This window comes from Oncorhynchus kisutch, linkage group LG30 (genome assembly GCF_002021735.2).
Source record: "Oncorhynchus kisutch isolate 150728-3 linkage group LG30, Okis_V2, whole genome shotgun sequence".
Taxonomy (NCBI): Eukaryota; Metazoa; Chordata; class Actinopteri; order Salmoniformes; family Salmonidae; genus Oncorhynchus; species Oncorhynchus kisutch.
The window spans coordinates 46,933,972-46,954,181 of record NC_034203.2 but is presented as its reverse complement, the minus strand read 5'-3'; the positions used below and the strand labels follow the sequence as shown (position 1 = coordinate 46,954,181).

At 41.1% G+C, this 20,210-nt stretch overlaps 3 protein-coding genes across 5 annotated transcripts in view; 2 read left to right on the top strand and 1 right to left on the bottom strand.

Annotated features, from left to right (window-relative positions):
• The window catches only part of LOC109881560 (acetyl-coenzyme A synthetase, cytoplasmic), a 34,740-nt gene extending 34,579 nt beyond the window's left edge, over window positions 1-161 (bottom strand). The window contains exon 1 of the mRNA XM_031809687.1: window positions 63-161. The gene's annotated coding sequence lies outside the window, so the exon portion shown is untranslated. The remainder of the gene's footprint in view (window positions 1-62) is intronic.
• On the top strand, window positions 39-14,866 carry LOC109881558 (NADH dehydrogenase [ubiquinone] flavoprotein 2, mitochondrial). Its single transcript, XM_031809688.1, has 8 exons — window positions 39-345; window positions 883-945; window positions 4,369-4,431; window positions 4,672-4,788; window positions 5,370-5,538; window positions 8,957-9,066; window positions 10,725-10,801; window positions 14,667-14,866. The coding sequence occupies exons 1-8, from the start codon at window positions 154-156 to the stop codon at window positions 14,758-14,760; spliced, it is 885 nt and encodes a 294-aa protein (XP_031665548.1). The 5' UTR covers window positions 39-153; the 3' UTR covers window positions 14,761-14,866.
• A 1,960-nt stretch (window positions 14,867-16,826) lies between these two features.
• The window catches only part of LOC109881557 (ankyrin repeat domain-containing protein 12), a 64,616-nt gene continuing 61,232 nt past the window's right edge, over window positions 16,827-20,210 (top strand). For 2 of the 3 annotated variants that reach the window (XM_031810178.1, XM_031810176.1), the window contains exon 1: window positions 16,827-17,010. The gene's annotated coding sequence lies outside the window, so the exon portion shown is untranslated. Of the gene's footprint in view, window positions 17,022-20,210 lie in introns of all 3 variants that reach the window. The other variant, XM_031810177.1, reaches the window with a different exon arrangement.

The following is a 20,210-nucleotide window of genomic DNA, read 5'->3' as shown; positions in this document are numbered from 1 at the left end:
ACGCTCATATTGCTGAACAATGGAGTATACAGAAAGATACACACGTCCATGCAAATACTGACCGTTAAATCAGCCTAATCATCTTATGTGATCGTTCACATAAATGGAGATACATTTGGACAGAGAAAAACAACAAGCGTCACATTTCTGATCATGTTTGATCTGTGGTCGATTAGTTTCACTTCAGAAGTAAACACGTTGCGTAAGCCAGACCCTCCCAATCGAGAGGACCGTAAATCGATGTCAGCCCTTTGCTGTCGTCCAATAAGTGTTGTATCAACGGGACAAAACTACGCTGTCAAGATGTTTTTAACTTCTGCAATTCGATCTGTTGTATCGAAAACGGTATGGTTATAACAATGTACTCGTGTTATACTAACATTATCAGTCTTATGATCAATCATTACGTTTTATGAGAATTGAATGAAATATGTTGCATGACACTTGACAAGGGCAAGCGGCCTAGCTAGCGGAACGGCTAGCTAACTAGTAGCTAGTTACACCAGCCAATGTTACACTTTCATTTAGAGTCATGATTTACTCAAATATTAATATGAACAATAATGTTGATTGAACGATTGTGAAAATAATATATTTGTCCTTGTCAGTTCGCTAGCTAAAGCTTCCTGACTGGCTAACTGAGTTAGCTAGCGTAAAAGAGCCTTGCATAGTTTGCTGGCTAGTTTGCTTCACGGCTACCTTACAACTTCTTAATCGTTTTGAATCACAATGGTCATAATTATAACTGGTGCCTCATACTTCCAAATTGTCCTGTTGGTATTGAAGTCTTTAATAAATTCGTTTTGGGTTGGTATTGCATAGAATCAAACCTTATTCACACATTAACATCCTTCTTCTTCTGTCAATGTTCCATCTTCTCAGTCCAGGCAGGTCAGGAGTCTGCACCAGTCCGCTGCCAGAGCTGGAGCTGGGGGCATCTTTGTGGTGAGTGCAGCTGTGTAGGATCTGTAACCTCGCTGATTTCTTACTGTGCTATATCCTTAATGTGACTAGCCTCAGAATCCCAGGCTTCTTACCTACCAAGACGAGATTTGGAAGTATGGCCACACAAGGCTAGTCTGGGTACCAGTCTCTTTAGTTAACATTCCACTCCTTGCCATTCCCGTCATTTGCCAAAGAGACTGGGCCATCTTAACGTTCAATAATGCAGACGTATTTACGGCACAGTTGTTGGATTGCTAGTTGGAAACAACATGAATATTTTCCATGACAACATTATGGAATATGGAGTGTGTGCAAATTTGGTTGCAATATAGAAAAGGATAATTTTAAAAGAATAACAACAAACAATTAATGCTATGATCTGCTGCGATAATTTGTTCGTGTGAAGGCAGTGTCAATACAAGATCATGTTGTTCAATGTGGCTAGAGAGGACTCCGTAACGAGAGAGAAATCATGATAGGGAAAATATTAGCTGTACAAGATGCAATTGAGCTACGTTTACTTCAGTTGAAGTAAAATAAATGAAGGAAAAGAAACAGGAAGTGGCCCCCTTCGTCATTCCTCACATTTACATATATATATATATATATATATATATATATAGGGCCTTCAGAAAGTATTCACACCCTTGACTTTTATATTACAGCCTGAATCTAAAACTGATTTAGATTTGTTTTGGCCACTACACACAATGTGGAATTGTTTTTAGATATTCGTTTTTTTATTTTATACAAATTAATTATATGGAAAAACTGAAATGTCTTGAGTCAATAACTATTCAACCCTTTTGTTATGGCAATAAGTCACATAATAAGTTGCATGGACTCACTCTGTGTGCATTGCAATAATGGTGTTTAACAAGATTTTTGAATGACTACCTCATCTCTGTACCCCACACACACAATTATCTGTAATGTCTCTCAGTCGAGCAGTGAATTTCAAACACAGATACAAACACAAAGACCAGGGAGGTTTTCCAATGCCTCACAAAGAACAACAACTATTGGTAAAATAAAAAGAGGACGTAAAATATCCCTTTGGGCATGGTGTAGTTATTCATTACACTTTGGATGGTGTATCAATACACCCAGTCACTACAAAGATATAGGCGTCCTTCCTAACTCAGTTGCCGGAGAGGAAGGAAACCACTTGTCCTGAATACATGTTATGTTTGGGTCAAATCCAATACAACACATTAGAGTACCACTCTGCATATTTTCAAGCATAGTGGTGGCTGCATCATGTTATGGGCATGCTTGTAATCGGTAAGGACTGGGATGGTTTTCAGGATAAAAAATTTTTCCTTCATGGAGCTAAGCACTGGCAAAATCCTAGAGGAAAACCTGGTTCAGTCTGCTTTCCACCAGACACTGGGAGATAAATTCGCCTTTCAGCAGGACAATAACCAAACCACAAGGCCAAATCTACACTGCAGTTGCTTACCAAGAAGACACAGAATATTCCTGAGTGGCCTAGTTACAGTTTTGACCTAAAGTAGGGATGACCAGGGATGTTCTCTGTTTAGTGAGTCCTCCAGATCAGAGGCAGTAGGGATGACCAGGGATGTTCTCTGTTTAGTGAGTCCTCCAGATCAGAGGCAGTAGGGATGACCAGGGATGTTCTCTGTTTAGTGAGTCCTCCAGATCAGAGGCAGTAGGGATGACCAGGGATGTTCTCTGTCTAGTGATTCTACCAGATCAGAGGCAGTAGGGATGATCAGGAATGTTGTCTTGATAAGTGTGTGAATTAGACCATTTTCCTGTCCTGCCAAGCATTCAAAATGTAACGAATACTTTTTGGTGTCAAGGAAAATGTATGGAGTAAAAAGTACATTATTTTCTTAAGGAATATAAATAGTAATATACAGATAACCCCCCCCCCAAAAAAAAACTTCTTAAGTAGAAATAATTTAAAGTGCTACTTAAGTACTTTACACCACTGGCTAACAAAAGACTATGATGTGACTAACACTAAGAACAAACTTAAAGTCAATATGAACATATCTCCAACAACAAGGCCATGGCTTGTTTCGTACATGTTCACTGTTGTCAAGGTCTGGCCTACTCAACTATATGAACCAGCCTTTCATACGCATTGCATCATGCAACTACTGTAGGATGTTATAAAATAAAAAGATATATCTAAATATATATTGCGATACTCTACTGTATATACAAATATATATATATATATATATATATATAGCGATACTCTACTGTATACACACAAATGTATATACAAATATATATATTGCGATACTCTACTGTATATACACAAATATATATTGCGATACTCTACTGTATATACACAAATATATATTGCGATACTCTACTGTATATACACAAATATATATTGTGATACTGTATATACACATATATTGCGATACTGTATATACACATATATATATTGCGATACTCTACTGTATATACAAAAATATATATATTGTGATACTCTACTGTATATACAAAAAAAACTCTCCCTGTCACTAGATGTCATGTGTTAGTGGTTACTGTTGAAACAACATCACATGCTTGTTGCTTCTACTCAGGTGATGGAAACATGGCATGGTAACAGTCCCTTGGCATAGAGACATGTTGACATGGTAACAGTCCCTTGGCATAGAGACATGTTGACATGGTAACAGTCCCTTGGCATAGAGACATGTTGACATGGTAACAGTCCCTTGGCATAGAGACATGTTGACATGGTAACAGTCCCTTGGCATAGAGACATGTTGGCGTGGTAACAGTCCCTTGGCATAGAGACATGTTGACATGGTAACAGTCCCTTGGCATAGAGACATGTTAAATTGTCTTTTAGAGAAGATATTCAACAAAGCCCTACCTACGTGAGCCACAACCATAGCTTGTGCATGTTTACGATGACCATTTTAACCAGATAACACCAGGATAGGACTGTTCACAAGGGGGCAGTGGTACATTTCCTGTAGTGCCAATATGGCTGCGTTTACACAAGGTGTGTAATTCAGAGATCCCCCCCCCCCCACCACTAATTGGTGTTTTTGACCAATCACATCAGTATTTTGTACAAAATTGTTTTCAGAGCTGATCTAATTGGTCAAAAGACCAATTAGTGAGAGAAAAAAAAACTCAGAATTGGTCTGCCTGTGAACTCGGCTTATGTTGTTGGATACAGCACTCATATTGGTGTAGATAAAAAGGCTATATCTCAATCACCTTGGGCTTTCCTCTCCCCATAGTGATCTATGGGGAGAGATTGTCCTTTTCCTGATGAGTTGGTATCTTTACTAATTGAACATTTTGAACTAACACAACATTGTTTTTAGTTTGGCAGGTACTGGTAGGATTTCTGTAAAACTGACTTCAATATAATGATGAATAATTAATGAATGATTTAATCTGCTTGTTTTATTTCCACTACAGCACAGAGACACACCTGACAACAACCCAGATACTCCATTTGAGTTCACTGTGGACAACCTGAAGGTGAGTGGATGATGTCAAGAACATTATTATTTGAAAGAAATGACTGCAAATCAAGACTAAAACAACAACTATTGAAACACTGGTTTATTACAATGTAAATCGCATCAATTTCACAACTTTTAACTTAAAAAAATGTTTTTTTTATGAAAGGAAGCTTTCATAAAACAATCACATTTTCTGTTCTTATCAACAAACCACATCATATAAGCGTCACTAATGAAAGCCGTTTGTTGTTTTAAGAGGATTGATGCTATCATTAGTATGTACCCAGAGGGCCACAAACAGGCCGCCACCATCCCCGTGTTGGACCTGGCTCAGAGACAGCATGGATGGCTCCCCATCTCAGCCATGAACAAGGTAAATCAATCAATCAATATCCCCATCTCAGCCATGAACAAGGTAAATCAATCAATCAATCAATCAATCAATATCCCCATCTCAGCCATGAACAAGGTAAATCAATCAATCAATATCCCCATCTCAGCCATGAACAAGGTAAATCAATCAATATCCCCATCTCAGCCATGAACAAGGTAAATCAATCAATCAATATCCCCATCTCAGACATAAACAAGGTAAATCAATCAATCAATCAATATCCCCATCTCAGCCATGAACAATATGCCGACTGAGGCATCTTTGCTTCAGAATAGAGTATGTTAATCTGGTTTGCTTTTGTGGCAACAGATTTTTACAATAGGCATAATCAGAATGAATAAGTGATGTGCTGATGTAGATTTGTTGAACCACAGAATTACGTAGAATCTCTATTTGCAGACCAGGGGCGTGATCAGTAAGGACGAGCCATTTAGAAACCCTCCATCATCCATTACTGGACTGATTATACTTAAGTCAATGCTACACCTTTTTTTGTTTAATGAGCCTCCATTTTATTTATTTTAAATTTTTAAAACATACATTTTCCTCTCTTCTCCCAGGTGGCCGAGGTGCTTGAGGTCCCTCCGATGAGGATCTATGAGGTAGCGACGTTCTACACCATGTTCCTGAGGCAGCCGGTGGGCAAGTACCACATCCAGATCTGCACTACAACTCCCTGCATGCTTTGCGACTCCGACAGCATCCTGGAGGCCCTCCAGAACAAACTGGGTAAGAGATCGACAGGCGGACCCAGACATGAAAGGGGATCAAAGTGAAGATGGATAAACAAATGTTGATTTTATAATTTTTTATTATTGTCTATAGGACAGATGAACATGTCTGTGTGGCCATTTTTTTTTTTACCTCACATGGAGGGGTTTTGGCCATTTGGTTTGTGATAGGCCAGTAGGAGGATGGGTTGTTGGCCATTTTGGTTTGTGATAGGCCAGTAGGAGGATGGGTTGTTGGCCATTTGGTTTGTGATAGGCCAGTAGGAGGATGGGTTGTTGGCCATTTGGTTTGTGATAGGCCAGTAGGAGGATGGGTTGTTGGCCATTTGGTTTGTGATAGGCCAGTAGGAGGATGGGTTATTGGCCATTTGGTTTGTGATAGGCCAGTAGGAGGATTGGTTTTGGCCATTTGGTTTGTGATAGGCCAGTAGGAGGATGGGTTTTGGCCATTTGGTTTGTGATAGGCCAGTAGGAGGATGGGTTATTGGCCATTTGGTTTGTGATAGGCCAGTAGGAGGATGGGTTATTGGCCATTTGGTTTGTGATAGGCCAGTAGGAGGATGGGTTATTGGCCATTTGGTTTGTGATAGGCCAGTAGGAGGATGGGTTATTGGCCATTTGGTTTGTGATAGGCCAGTAGGATGATGGGTTATTGGCCATTTGGTTTGTGATAGGCCAGTAGGAGGATGGGTTATTGGCCATTTGATTTGTGATAGGCCAGTAGGAGGATGGGTTATTGGCCATTTGGTTTGTGATAGGCCAGTAGGAGGATGGGTTTATTGGCCATTTGGTTTGTGATAGGCCAATAGGAGGATGGGTTTTGGCCATTTGGTTTGTGATAGGCCAGTAGGAGGATGGGTTTTGGCCATTTGGTTTGTGATAGGCCCGTAGGAGGATGGGTTATTGGCCATTTGGTTTGTGACCTCACATGGAGGGGTTATCCTTGCCGAATGGATCATTTCTTTCTCCATAAGCTTAAACTTGATGAAAACTTGTCATTTAGATTTTTCTATAGGCTATTGACATAGTCAGTCACCTCGCTACCTTACCTTTTGAAGCTATCCAAAACAAATTTGAGATGCAACTCCGTCACATTCATTGTTTGATTGGGATATCCATGCATAAAACGATGAAAGTGGCCTGTAGACCAAAGTCCTATTCATAGAATAGAGAGAGAAGGGAATATAGGATATGTTGTTTTTAACTGCTAGTAGACACAAGATGCACTACATGACCAAAAGTATGTGGACACCTGATTCCAAAATTCAAGGGTATTAATATGGAGTTGGTCCCCCACTTTTGCTGCTATTAACAGCCTCCACTCTTCTGGGAAGGTTTTCCACTAGATGTTGGAACATTGCTGCTATAACAGCCTCCACTCTTCTGGGAAGGCTTTCCACTAGATGTTGGAACATTGCTGCTATTAACAGCCTCCACTCTTCTGGGAAGGCTTTCCACTAGATGTTGTAACATTGCTGCTATAACGGCCTCCACTCTTCTGGGAAGGCTTTCCACTAGATGTTGTAACATTGCTGCTATAACAGCCTCCACTCTTCTGGGAAGGCTTTCCACTAGATGTTGGAACATTGCTGCTATAACAGCCTCCACTCTTCTGGGAAGGCTTTCCACTAGATGTTGGAACATTGCTGCTATAACAGCCTCCACTCTTCTGGGAAGGCTTTCCACTAGATGTTGGAACATTGCTGCTATAACAGCCTCCACTCTTCTGGGAAGGCTTTCCACTAGATGTTGGAACATTGCTGTGGGGACTTGCTTCCATTCAGCCACAAGAGCATTAGTGAGGTCGGGCACCGATGTTGGGCGATTAGACCTGGCTCACAGTTGTCGTTCTAATTCATCGCAAAGATGTTTGATGAGGTTGAGGTCAGGGCTCTGTGCAGGCCAGTCAAGTTCTTCCACACCGATCTCAATAAACCATTTCTGTATGGACCTCGCTTTGTGCACGGGGGCATTGTCATGCTGAAACAGGAAAGGGCCCCAAACTGTTACCACAATGTTAGAAGCACAGAATCGTCTAGAATGTCATTGTATGCTGTAGTGTTAGGATTTCCCTTCACTGGAACTAAGGGGCCCGAACCATGAAAAACAGCCCCAGACCATTATTCCTCCTCCACCAAACTTTACAGTTGGCACTATGCATTTGGGCAGGTAGCATTCTCCTGGCACTCGCCAAACCCAGATTCCTCCGTCGGACTGCAAGATGGTGAAGCGTGATTCATCACTACAGAGAATGTGTTTCCACTGCTCCAGAGTCCAATGGTGGCAAGATTTACTCCACTCCAGCCAACGCTTGGCATTACGCATGGTGATCTTAGGCTTGTGTGCAGCTGCTCGGCCATGGAAACCCATTTCATGAAGCTCCCGACGAACAGTTATTGTGCTGACGTTGCTTCCAGAGGCAGTTTGAAACTGGGTTGTGAGTGTTGCAACTGGGGACAGACGGTTTTTATGCGCTTCAACACTTGACGGTCCCGTTCTGTGAGTTTGTGGGGTCTACCTCTTCCTGACTGAGCTGTTGTTGCTTCTCAACGTTTTCACTTCACAATAACAGCCCTTACCGTTGACCGGAGCAGCTCTTGCAGGGCAGAAATTTAACCAACTGACTTGTTGGAAAGGTGGCATCCTATGACGGTGCCACGTTGAAAGTCACCGAGTTCTTCAGTAAGGCCATTCTACTGCCAATGTTTGTCTATGGAGATTGCATGGCTGTGTGCTCGATTTGTATACACCTGTCAGCAACGGGTGTGGCTGAAATAGCCAAATCCACATATTTGAAGGGGTATCCACATACTTTTGTATATATAGTGTAGTTAGTGTGTCCGAAATAAGATCGTGAAGAATGGGTGTAGGCTATAGTCTATAGCTGTGTGCTGTGAGACAGTTCTTCACTGCTCTACACCAGTCCAGTTGTGTGCTGTGAGACTGTTAATTACTGCTCTACACCAGTCCAGTTCAAATAGGGTCAACCATCATCTGTCACATTACGATGTCGTTACCAATCGACAATGGCTGTCAATCGCCGTAGATGGATGATGCTATTGTAATATCGCCCAAGCCTAGTGTACACAACAGTAATGGATTGTTTAGAGTTGAGCATTAAGCTTCAGAGATCTAGGAGAACTAAGCTATTAACGATGATAGCTAAACCTACTGTATATTTTTTTTGTGTGAATATTAAGTCGTTTCTTTTGTAGTGTCAAGATGCTGGGTTCCAGTCGGTTTCTACTCTCTTGCCAACTCTTTATCTAATTGTCATGCAGAACATGTTTGGCTTGACAATGACAATGTCGTTGGCAAAAGCACAAACTGATCTGGGATCAGTTCACAAATCTTTTCATCAGATCAGTCTTATAAGCCGAAACATCTTCCTCCACCTCCTCCTCCTCCTCTCTCAGGCATCAAGGTAGGAGGGATGACTGCAGACAAGATGTTCTCTCTCATAGAGGTGGAGTGTCTTGGTGCCTGTGTTAACGCTCCCATGGTCCAGATCAACGACAACTACTACGTGAGTATACTGGATCTGGGAATGGCCAGGAACCTCACCATACTTATGTGCCGATACAATATGTATTGCGATTTAATATTGTAATTTTTTAAAATGTATTTATTGTGATTCGATGTTCCAAACAATATTGCTTACCATATGTCTGCTGCAGAGGAACAAGAGTCATGAGAAAACAGGTTTTGATCAGTCATTGAAATAAAAGTAATGAAAACAAACAGGCTCACGATTAAAAAATAATAATATGGAGAACAAGTTGTGAAGGAAAAACACTGGGGTTTTGGTGCAGGTACAGCGGACTAGCACCAAAATAATACTGAGATATTCTCAAAATGATGCCTGCAAAAATATTAGAGTAGTTGGTCTCTTCTCTAGTTCTCCATTAGTACTGTCTGTTAGTCGGTCTCTAGTTCTCCATTAGTACCGTCTGTTAGTCGGTCTCTAGTTCTCCATTAGTACCGTCTGTTAGTCGGTCTCTAGTTCTCCATTAGTACCGACTGTTAGTCGGTCTCTAGTTCTCCATTAGTACCGACTGTTAGTCGGTCTCTAGTTCTCCATTAGTACCGACTGTTAGTCGGTCTCTAGTTCTCCATTAGTACCGTCTGTTAGTCGGTCTCTAGTTCTCCATTAGTACCGTCTGTTAGTCGGTCTCTAGTTCTCCATTAGTACCGTCTGTTAGTCGGTCTCTAGTTCTCCATTAGTACCGTCTGTTAGTCGGTCTCTAGTTCTCCATTAGTACCGTCTGTTAGTCGGTCTCTAGTTCTCCATTAGTACCGTCTGTTAGTCGGTCTCTAGTTCTCCATTAGTACCGTCTGTTAGTCGGTCTCTAGTTCTCCATTAGTACCGTCTGTTAGTCGGTCTCTAGTTCTCCATTAGTACCGTCTGTTAGTCGGTCTCTAGTTCTCCATTAGTACCGTCTGTTAGTCGGTCTCTAGTTCTCCATTAGTACCGTCTGTTAGTCGGTCTCTAGTTCTCCATTAGTACCGTCTGTTAGTCGGTCTCTAGTTCTCCATTAGTACCGTCTGTTAGTTGGTCTCTAGTTCTCCATTAGTACCGTCTGTTAGTTGGTCTCTAGTTCTCCATTAGTACCGTCTGTTAGTTGGTCTCTAGTTCTCCATTAGTACCGTCTGTTAGTTGGTCTCTAGTTCTCCATTAGTACCGTCTGTTAGTTGGTCTCTAGTTCTCCATTAGTACCGTCTGTTAGTTGGTCTCTAGTTCTCCATTAGTACCGTCTGTTAGTTGGTCTCTAGTTCTCCATTAGTACCGTCTGTTAGTTGGTCTCTAGTTCTCCATTAGTACCGTCTGTTAGTTGGTCTCTAGTTCTCCATTAGTACCGTCTGTTAGTTGGAAAACCACTCTCTGTAAACCACAACCCTCGTGCTGAATTAGGCAGAACTGATAGTTTTTTTTTGTAATTGAATAAATATAGCAATACAAATTCCACTCATTTAGGTTATCGAACTGGTTTTATGTGTCAGGGTAGTTTTACTGGGTAAATAGACTGGTTTTACGATATGTCAGGATGGTTTTACTGGGTAAATAGACTGGTTTTACGATGTGTCCGGATGGTTTTACTGGGTAAATAGACTGGTTTGATGTATCAGGGTAGTTTCATTGTCTGAATATGGATCTGTGATGTGTTGCTGCCCTCTGGCTTACAGGAGGACCTGAGTCCTAAAGACATTGATCAGATCATTGACGAACTGAAAGCTGGACAAGTCCCTCCTCCTGGACCCAGGTATGAATGTCTATGGCCTCATATCATATTTACGGTCCTGTGTTTTGCTCAATCGTAGTAAGATTTTATCCTTTTATTTAAAAAATGTAAGCAATTGACTGAGGATGGTGCTAGACCATCTGACAAAGAATTTGGGAAGTCTGATGAAGACGTTTAAATTATTCTCATTTTTTTTAAGTTAAAAAAAATCCAGGTATTTGGCATGATTGCGAGAAACACAGGCTCCTAACTCATATACAATATAACAGCACGTTACTTGTCTAGCAGTGAACTGTGTCGAGGACATAGTACTGGACTGGTGCTTTGCCTATCCATGCAATGTAACAGCACGTTGTTCAGCAGTGAACTGTGTCGAGGACATAGTACTGGACTGGTGCTTTGCCTATCCATGCAATGTAACAGCACGTTACTTGTCTAGCGGTGAACTGTGAAGACTGACGTTTTGACACACACTGGTGCTTTTTGCAACCGTTGGATCTAGCAAAGAAATTGATAGAGATCTAAGTAAACTATTTTTTCGAGTGTGTGCGTGTGTGTGTGTGTGTGTGTGTGTTCAGAAAGTATTCAGACCCCTTGAATTTTTCCAACATTTTGTAACATTAGTCTTATTATAAAAATGTATTAAATTGTCCCCCATCCAATCCACACACAATACCCCATAATGACAAGGCAAAACATGTTGTAAATTGTCCCCCATCCAATCCACACACAATACCCCATAATGACAAGGCAAAACATGTATTAAATTGTCCCCCATCCAATCCACACACAATACCCCATAATGACAAGGCAAAACATGTATTAAATTGTCCCCCATCCAATCCACACACAATACCCCATAATGACAAGGCAAAACATGTATTAAATTGTCCCCCATCCAATCCACACACAATACCCCATAATGACAAGGCAAAACATGTATTAAATTGTCCCCCATCCAATCCACACACAATACCCCATAATGACAAGGCAAAACATGTATTAAATTGTCCCCCATCCAATCCACACACAATACCCCATAATGACAAGGCAAAACATGTATTAAATTGTCCCCCATCCAATCCACACACAATACCCCATAATGACAAGGCAAAACATGTATTAAATTGTCCCCCATCCAATCCACACACAATACCCCATAATGACAAGGCAAAACATGTTGTAAATTGTCCCCCATCCAATCCACACACAATACCCCATAATGACAAGGCAAAACATGTATTAAATTGTCCCCCATCCAATCCACACACAATACCCCATAATGACAAGGCAAAACATGTATTAAATTGTCCCCCATCCAATCCACACACAATACCCCATAATGACAAGGCAAAACATGTATTAAATTGTCCCCCATCCAATCCACACACAATACCCCATAATGACAAGGCAAAACATGTATTAAATTGTCCCCCATCCAATCCACACACAATACCCCATAATGACAAGGCAAAACACATGTTTTTAAAAATGTTACTACATTTATTATAAATGTTTAAAGAACTGATCAATTACATTCAGTATTCAGACCCTTTACTCAATATTATGTTGAAACACCTTTGGCAGTGATTACAGCCTCATCTTCTTGGGTATGATGCTACAAGATTGGCACACCTGTATTTGGGGAGTTTCTCCCATTCTTCTCTGTAGATCTTCTCAAGCTCTGTCAGGTTGGATGGGGAGAGTCACTGCACATATATTTTCAGGTCTCTCCAGAGATGTTCATGTCTGGGCCCTGGCTGTGCCACTCAAGGACATTCAGAGACTTGTCCCGAAGCCACCCCTGCGTTATCGTGACTGTGTGCTTCGGGTCGCTGTCCTGTTGGAAGGTGGATCTTCGCCCCAGTCTGAGGTCCTGAGCGCTCTGGAGCAGGTTTTCAGCAAGGATCTCTTTGTACTTTGCTCTGTTCATCTTTCCCTCGATCCTGACTAGTCCTCCAGTCCCTGCTGCTGAAAAACATCCCCACAGCATGATGCTGCCACCACCATGCTTCACCGTAGGGATGCTGCCACCACCATGCTTCACCGTAGGGATGGTGCCAGGTTTCCTCCATGTGTAACATTTGTCATTCAGGCCAAAGTGTTCAATCTTGGTTTCATCAGACCAGAGAATCTTCTTTCTCGTGGTCTGAGAGTAATTTAAGTGCATTTTGGCAAACTCCAAGCAGGTTGTCATGTGCCTTTTCCTGGAGTGTCTTCCGTCTGGCCACTCTACCATAAAGGCCTGATTGGTGTACTGCTGCAGAGATGGTTGTCCTTCTGGAAGGTCGTCCCATCTCCACAGAGGAACTCTGGAGCTCTGTCAGTGACCATCAGGTTCTTGGTCACCTCCCTGACCAAGGCCCTTCTCCCCCGATTGTTCAGTTTGGCTGGGCGGCCAGCTCTAGGAAGAGTCTTTGTGGTTCCAAACTTCTTCCATTTAAGAATGATGGAGGCCACTGTGTTCTTGGGGACCTTCAATGCTGCAGAATTTTTTTGATACCCTTCCCCAGATCCGTGCCTCAACACAATCCTGTCTCGGAGCTCTACGGACAATTGAGTATCATAGCAAAGGGTCTGAATACTTATGTAAACAAGGTATTTTTTTAATTCATTTGCCCAAAGTGCATTTGGCAAGTATTCAGACCCCTTGACTTGTTCCACATTTTGTTACAGTCTTATTCTAAAATGACTGTACTAGCCCATAATGACAGCGAAAACAGGTCGATTTTTTTGTTTTGTTGTTGAAATATTAAATATATAAAAAAATACCTTATTTACATAAGTATTCAGACCCTTTGCTATGAGATTCAGAATGTATGCATAGGTGCATCTTGTTTCCATTGATCATTTTTTAGATGTTTCTACAACTTGATTGTAGGAACAGCCCTTTTGGAGTTTGCCAAAAGGCACCTAAAGGACTCTCAGACCATGAGAAACTAGATTCTCTGGTCTGATGAAACCAAGATTGAACTCTTTGGCCTTAATTTCAAGTGTCACGTCTGGAGGAAACCTGACACCATCCCTACAGTGAAGCATGGTGGTGGTTGCAACATGCTGTTGGGATCTTTTTTCAGCGGCAGGGACTGTGAGACTAGTCAGGATCGAGGGAAAGATGAACGGAGCAAAGTACAGAGATCCTTGATGAAAACCTGCTCCAGAGCACTTAGGACCTCAGACTACGGCTAACTTCCAACAGGACAACGACCCTAAAGACACAGCCAAGATAACGCAGGAGTGTTTTCGGGACAAGTCTCTGAATGTCCTTGAATGACCTAGCCAGAGCCCGGACATGAACCCGATCGAACATCTCTGGAGAGACCTGAAAATAGCTGTGCAGCAACACTCCCCATCCATCCTGACAGAGCTTGAGAGGATCTGCAGAGAAGAATGGGAGAAACTCTCCAAATACAGGTGTGCCAAGCTTGTAGCCTCATACCCAAGAAGACTTGAGGCTGTAATCGCTGCCAAAGGTGCTTAAACGAGTAAAGGGTTCTGACTACTTATGTAAATGTGATGTTTCCATTTTTTTTTTGATTTCATACATTTGCAAACATTTCTAAAAAAAACAAAACAGTTTTTGCTTTGTCACTATGGGGTATTGTGTGTAGATTGGAGGGGGAAAAGGATTTAATCAATTTTATAAAAAGGCTGTAACTTAACAAAATGTGGAAGAGGTCAAGGGATCTGAATACTTTCTGAATGCATGTATAATTATTTTAACATCTTCCTCTTTTTAACTACAAAACATAAACCTGCTGTTTTCACATTTGTTGATGTTTTTGAGGGGGGGGGGGGTCGATGCTGGAAATGAATATAAAGTAGAAAAAAGTGTTTGTTGACATTTCCTAAATGTAATAATTCTTCGTTGTTATTTATCTTCCAGGAACGGACGTTTCTCCTGTGAGCCAGCAGGTGGACTGACATCTCTGTCTGAGCCTCCTCCTGGACCTGGTTTTGGTGTTAGAGCTGATTTATAAAACACCTGAACAACAGGACGCCCAGGCATAACTTCACTAAGGTGTTCAAAGTGTATGAACTTAATAATAATAATAATGATGTAAATAAAATGTCCATTTAATTGTGTTTTTTGGTGTCTGACTGTGTCAATTTGTATTTGAGAACATTAGAAGACATATCCTTGCTATTTTCTTTGGCAATAAAGTTAAATCTAGGTTGAAAATGAGCACCGATTCATAGACCTACTGTGTATATATGAACAGCACCTTCTACAGTGCACTACTTTTTACCAGGGCCCATAGGATGTAGTGCACTACATTTGACCAGGGCCCATAGGATGTAGTGCACTACATTTGACCAGGGCCCATAGGATGTAGTGCACTACATTTGACCAGGGCCCATAGGATGTAGTGCACTACTTTTGACCAGGGCCCATAGGGCTCTGCTACACAACTATTTTCAGGTCTCTCCAGAGATGTTCGATCGGGTTCATGTCCGGGCTCTGGCCCGGGCCACTCAGAGACTTGTCTAGTGCGCTTACATAGGGAGGACCCACATCTATAGAACATGAGGTGAGGGAGACCTCTCTCACTAGGATGTAAAGTGGAGCATTTATAATCATGTAAATTAAATACCAATTTAATTGTTCTTGGTGTTGGATTGATTCTGTGTGTCAGTTGAGGTTAAAGACTTGCTAATTCTCTCTTGATAATAAATGCATACATACATATAGCAGTATTTACCTAAAATGGAGGTACCGTTCATTAGAGACAGCCAAGATTACATTCAACGCTGATTTGACAAAAGTGAATCTCCTTTAAAAATAACCCGAGAAAGAATAGGATCAAGAATCAATCTGTCAGCTGCTACATTTCACACAGCAATTACAACCAACTTGATTTATTTTATTGAGAGCGAAATTGAACTACTGAGTGTAAAGTAAAATGCACTTACACAAACACTGTTGTAAAAACCTACATTTGCGATGCATTGCCTCTTTAAGCAGATAGCCTTGACAGATATGGTGCAATGCCCTCATGTTCAAACCATGCCAATGATAATCTAAACGTACCCTAAACAAAGACTCCTCTATGTTTACAACCGCTTCTGTCATCTCCATTCAAGCCCGGATGCTGATTGCTCGTCGCCGTGTATAAACCACTGCCCCTCCCCCCATTCTGATTTTTAAGCTTGTTTTCTTCCGCAATGTAATATTCCCCTACCGCGCATGCGCTTTAATAGTCATCTAATGCAAATATCACTGCGCCACAACAATCCAATGTAGCTAGAGTGGTAGGAATGATGCAACACATTTACGGAACTAGTATACAAGTCTATACATTCAGTTACAATTTAAAAAATAATAATTGTATTGAAACAATTTAACAAGACAGGACGTTTCCACTGCACTAGTCTGATTACCTGCTTGTGTTACTTCTTCATCCGACATGTTCGAGAACATTCCCACCGGCCGCAGAGTCGAGCGGAAAAGATGACGTCACCGGCTCTCTCTCTCTCTCTTTCTGTCTCTCTCTTTCTCTCTCTCTCTGTCTCTCTCTCTCTCTCTCGCTCTGTCTCTCTCTCTCTCTCTCTCTCTCTCTCTCTCTGTCTCTCTTTCTCTCTCTCTCTGTCTCTCTTTCTCTCTCTCTCTGTCTCTCTCTCTCTCTCTCGCTCTGTCTCTCTCTCTGTCTCTCTCTCTCGCTCTGTCTCTCTCTCTCTCTCTCTCTCTCGCTCTGTCTCTCTCTCCGTGTCTCTCTCTCTCTCTCTCTCTCTACCAATGACACACAACAAGGTTCAACAAGCAAAATACTCCCCATTCTCTTGTCTCTAAACCGAATTTAAAATATATATCTATTAATATATATATATTTTTTAAATACCACTATAAATATGCATGCTAGTAAATAACGATGGTGATGCCAAAGCCTTTCTATCCGATTTTTTGTGTGTGAAATGTTTTAAAATGAGGTAAATCTGCTTGACATTACCCCCCCCCCCCCCCTGGGCTAAAGTGGACCACATGACCGCTCTCCGCCAATGGGACAGACGTTTGGCATGTTTTTCTGCGTGTGGGGGGGGGGGTTTTCCTCCTTGGAGACGGACGGACTGTTTTCAAACCCACAGCAATACAACTGGAAAACAGACGTCAGGCTAATACAGCTACTGTTCATGTCCCAATCATTTCAGGAAAATTACTCCGTATATTCACGTTGTTCATATTCATGGATGAACACGAATGAACAAGCGGAAAACAAAACGCATTGGAAAAGGTAAGCAGAAAGTAAGATTTTTTATATATATATATAGTATTTTTTTTTATGTGTCCAATGTATCAGAACCCAGTTAGCCATCTGGCTAGTTAGCAAGGTAGCTAACTTTTGGACGTAACTGCGTTCAAATAAATGTAATGTTATGACACAGCGGGGTAGTTTTTTGAGTTTGTTACGATCATGTGTTTTAGATACACATGTGTATATTTAGTTACAGGCATTTTTTTTATTGTGGTTAAGTTGTTGTTTTTTTGCGCAGAAGAATATGTAGAATTGTAACGTGTGTTGCTAGTGTCGAGGGCAAAACGGGTTGACAACTAGCTGGTTAGCTGGCTAGTTGGTTAGCTGGCTAGTTGGTTAGTTGGCTAGTTGGTTAGTTGGCTAGTTGGTTAGCTGGCTAGTTGGTTGGTTAGGCGGCGAGTTGGTTGGTTAGGTGGCGAGTTGGTTGGTTAGCTGGCTAGTTAGCTGGTTAGCTTCAGTTAGCCGATGTTCATAGCGACGGTAACGAGGTGGAAAACGGCAATGGGGCTTTTCGCCTCAGCGGCCTTTTGTTTTATACTGGCTTGTTCTGTTCTCCAAATGTACCATAAGACTTCAAAATGTTCTCCAAACGTACCATAAGACTTCAAAATGTTCTCTAAACGTACCATGCTGCACAGTAAATTGACCAGCTTATGTTCGCATGTTACGTTAGGAAACAAACTGGTTAAGTCATTTTTACGGTGGCTAAGCTAACTCACATGACAAAAAAATAAAATAAATGTTTGCGCCCAACGTAACGTAAGGCATGCTATTCTCTGAAAGCTAGCTTAACGCTAACTAAAATAGCTGCAGTTCTGTCCATATGCATTTTTATTAAAACTAAAATATTTGCCACATTCAATCTGTAATATGCACATTGTAGCCACTGTACAGTCAAACGCGCTATCTGACACCTTTACAGGCAGCAGCAGCCAATAATCTGGGGGTGTGTTGGATGATACAAAACTCTGTGTCTGTGGTGCGACCGTCCTTCGATCTGGAAACCTTTTGTCTAAAAGGACGTATCAAGAGATATATATATATATATATATATATACACTCGGATCCTACGCAAAAGCAAGCCACTGGGTGCAGATGTGTCGCTGAAAATGACTTCAGACCATTCTCGTTCATGACAATGACAGACGAAACTCCTTTTACAGGATTGTAGCCGATAATGGATGCAGAATGAACTGCCCCCCCCCCCCCCCATGATGAAATATCAAGTCAAGGGTGATTTTAATTTCTACCCTCCCATGCTGTTGCAGTATTTTGTAAAGCCTAATATCAGTACAATTCAGGTTGGAATTGATATCACACTGTTTTCAGTGAGGTGGCAATGATAACACTGAATCTATGAATAGAGTTTCAAATAGGCCAACATTTTATTCAATTCAATTTTTATATATGAAATCATATTTCTTACTTAATGTCTCGAACCCTACCCTAACTAGTAAAAGCATAGCAAAAATGTGTGTAATAAAGAACTTAATTACAGAAAGCATAGTGAATAAACCTTAGGTTTTCAGTCTTAATCACAAACATGTTGAAAACAACTACTAGTCCTAATATATTTTTGTTTTACACCATGAACTGTCATTTATTTGGCTCAATTACAGAATTCCGGTTTGAATGTCAAACATGGCGCTAATCAATATACTGAAATAAGTTCTGACCCTGACTTCAATGATCATGTATTTGGCCTTTTATTTATCTTTCTGTAATAGCCTAGCCCACCTAATATTTAGTACCAACCTACGCCATGGCATTCAATACGAGGCCCACAAGACCAAGGTCCTTTCCGACTCCTCTTCGAAACCACAAAACATCATCACTTCTCAACAACAGTGACTCAATGACACTGAACTAAACATGACAAGTATCTCCTGGTTCAAGTGCAGCAGCTGGACAAAGATCAGCACGAGAGGAATAACAAATACAGTATACAATAACAATAACAAATACAGTGTCTAGTAGCCTACTCTCTCCTATATATTCCGACCAGTCATTTGTTAACACTGGCACTCGCTTTCGATCTTGTAAGAAAGGATCAAGATTGATCCTTCATTTTTTTTTTTTTGTAGTCAAGATTACATGAACATTACATTTATGAAGCAATTCACATATCCATTTTAATAGCAACCATATCACCTAGTCGACGTATGTTCCAGTTTGACATCTCAGTTCATCAGAAGCTTTAGCAACGACCAGCGAGCAATGGCAATGACTTGCAATGCATCTTGGACTCTCACAGTGAGTATAATGCCATGTTTTGGGCTAATTGGGTCATTAATTTATCATCAAGGCCTTCAATATCATCAGTAAAATGGACATTTTTTTTCAAATTTTTTTTTATATAGCTTTACCTGAGTATGAAATCATTGGTAACTGGTTTCACAATAGCAGAGAATCATCTGTAGCACTGCTATTCAAGGCCTTGTAAAGAAAGGATGGCATTCCCATGCCTCTTGCAATGCAACGATAGTGGGGTTTGATTCTCGGGACCACTCGTACGTGTATGTGCTCACGACTGTAAGTTGCATACATTTATATTTACACGTGTACATATTATACACCAGATTTCAACCCTCACTCAGAAGTGGACTAACGCCATTCCTGTGGAAATGGGAGACAAGTACAAAGTGACCATGTTTTTTAGAGTAGTGATGTTCAGTTTTGGCTGGAAATGGCCAGGGACCTTATGATCCGATATTACCACGATACTTAGGTGCCGATTTTCTATATGTATTGCGATTCGCTACGGTGATTTTTCTTAGTTGTGTTTTTTTGTATTTATTGTGATTCAGTGTTCCAAACATATACACAACACCATATGTCTGCTACAGAGGGACAAGAGAGAGCCATGAGAAAACAACACGTTTTGATCAGTCGTGGAAATAAGTGGTGAAAACAAACAGGCTCGTTTTATTTCTCCACCCATCACAGCCTTTTCTCTATTTCCATAGGCTACATCCATTGGTAGTTTGGATACCACAGTTGTCAGTGTATGGTAGTTTGGATACTACAGATGTCAGTGTGAGATAAACCTCCTGACTAAGTGTTGGTGCTCTTGGCTGTAGCCTAAGGATGTGTTTACACATGCAGCCCAATCTTGATCTTTTGTCCAATTATTGGTTTTGTCAAGTAAATGCATACATGGATGGATTACGAGACCAGTC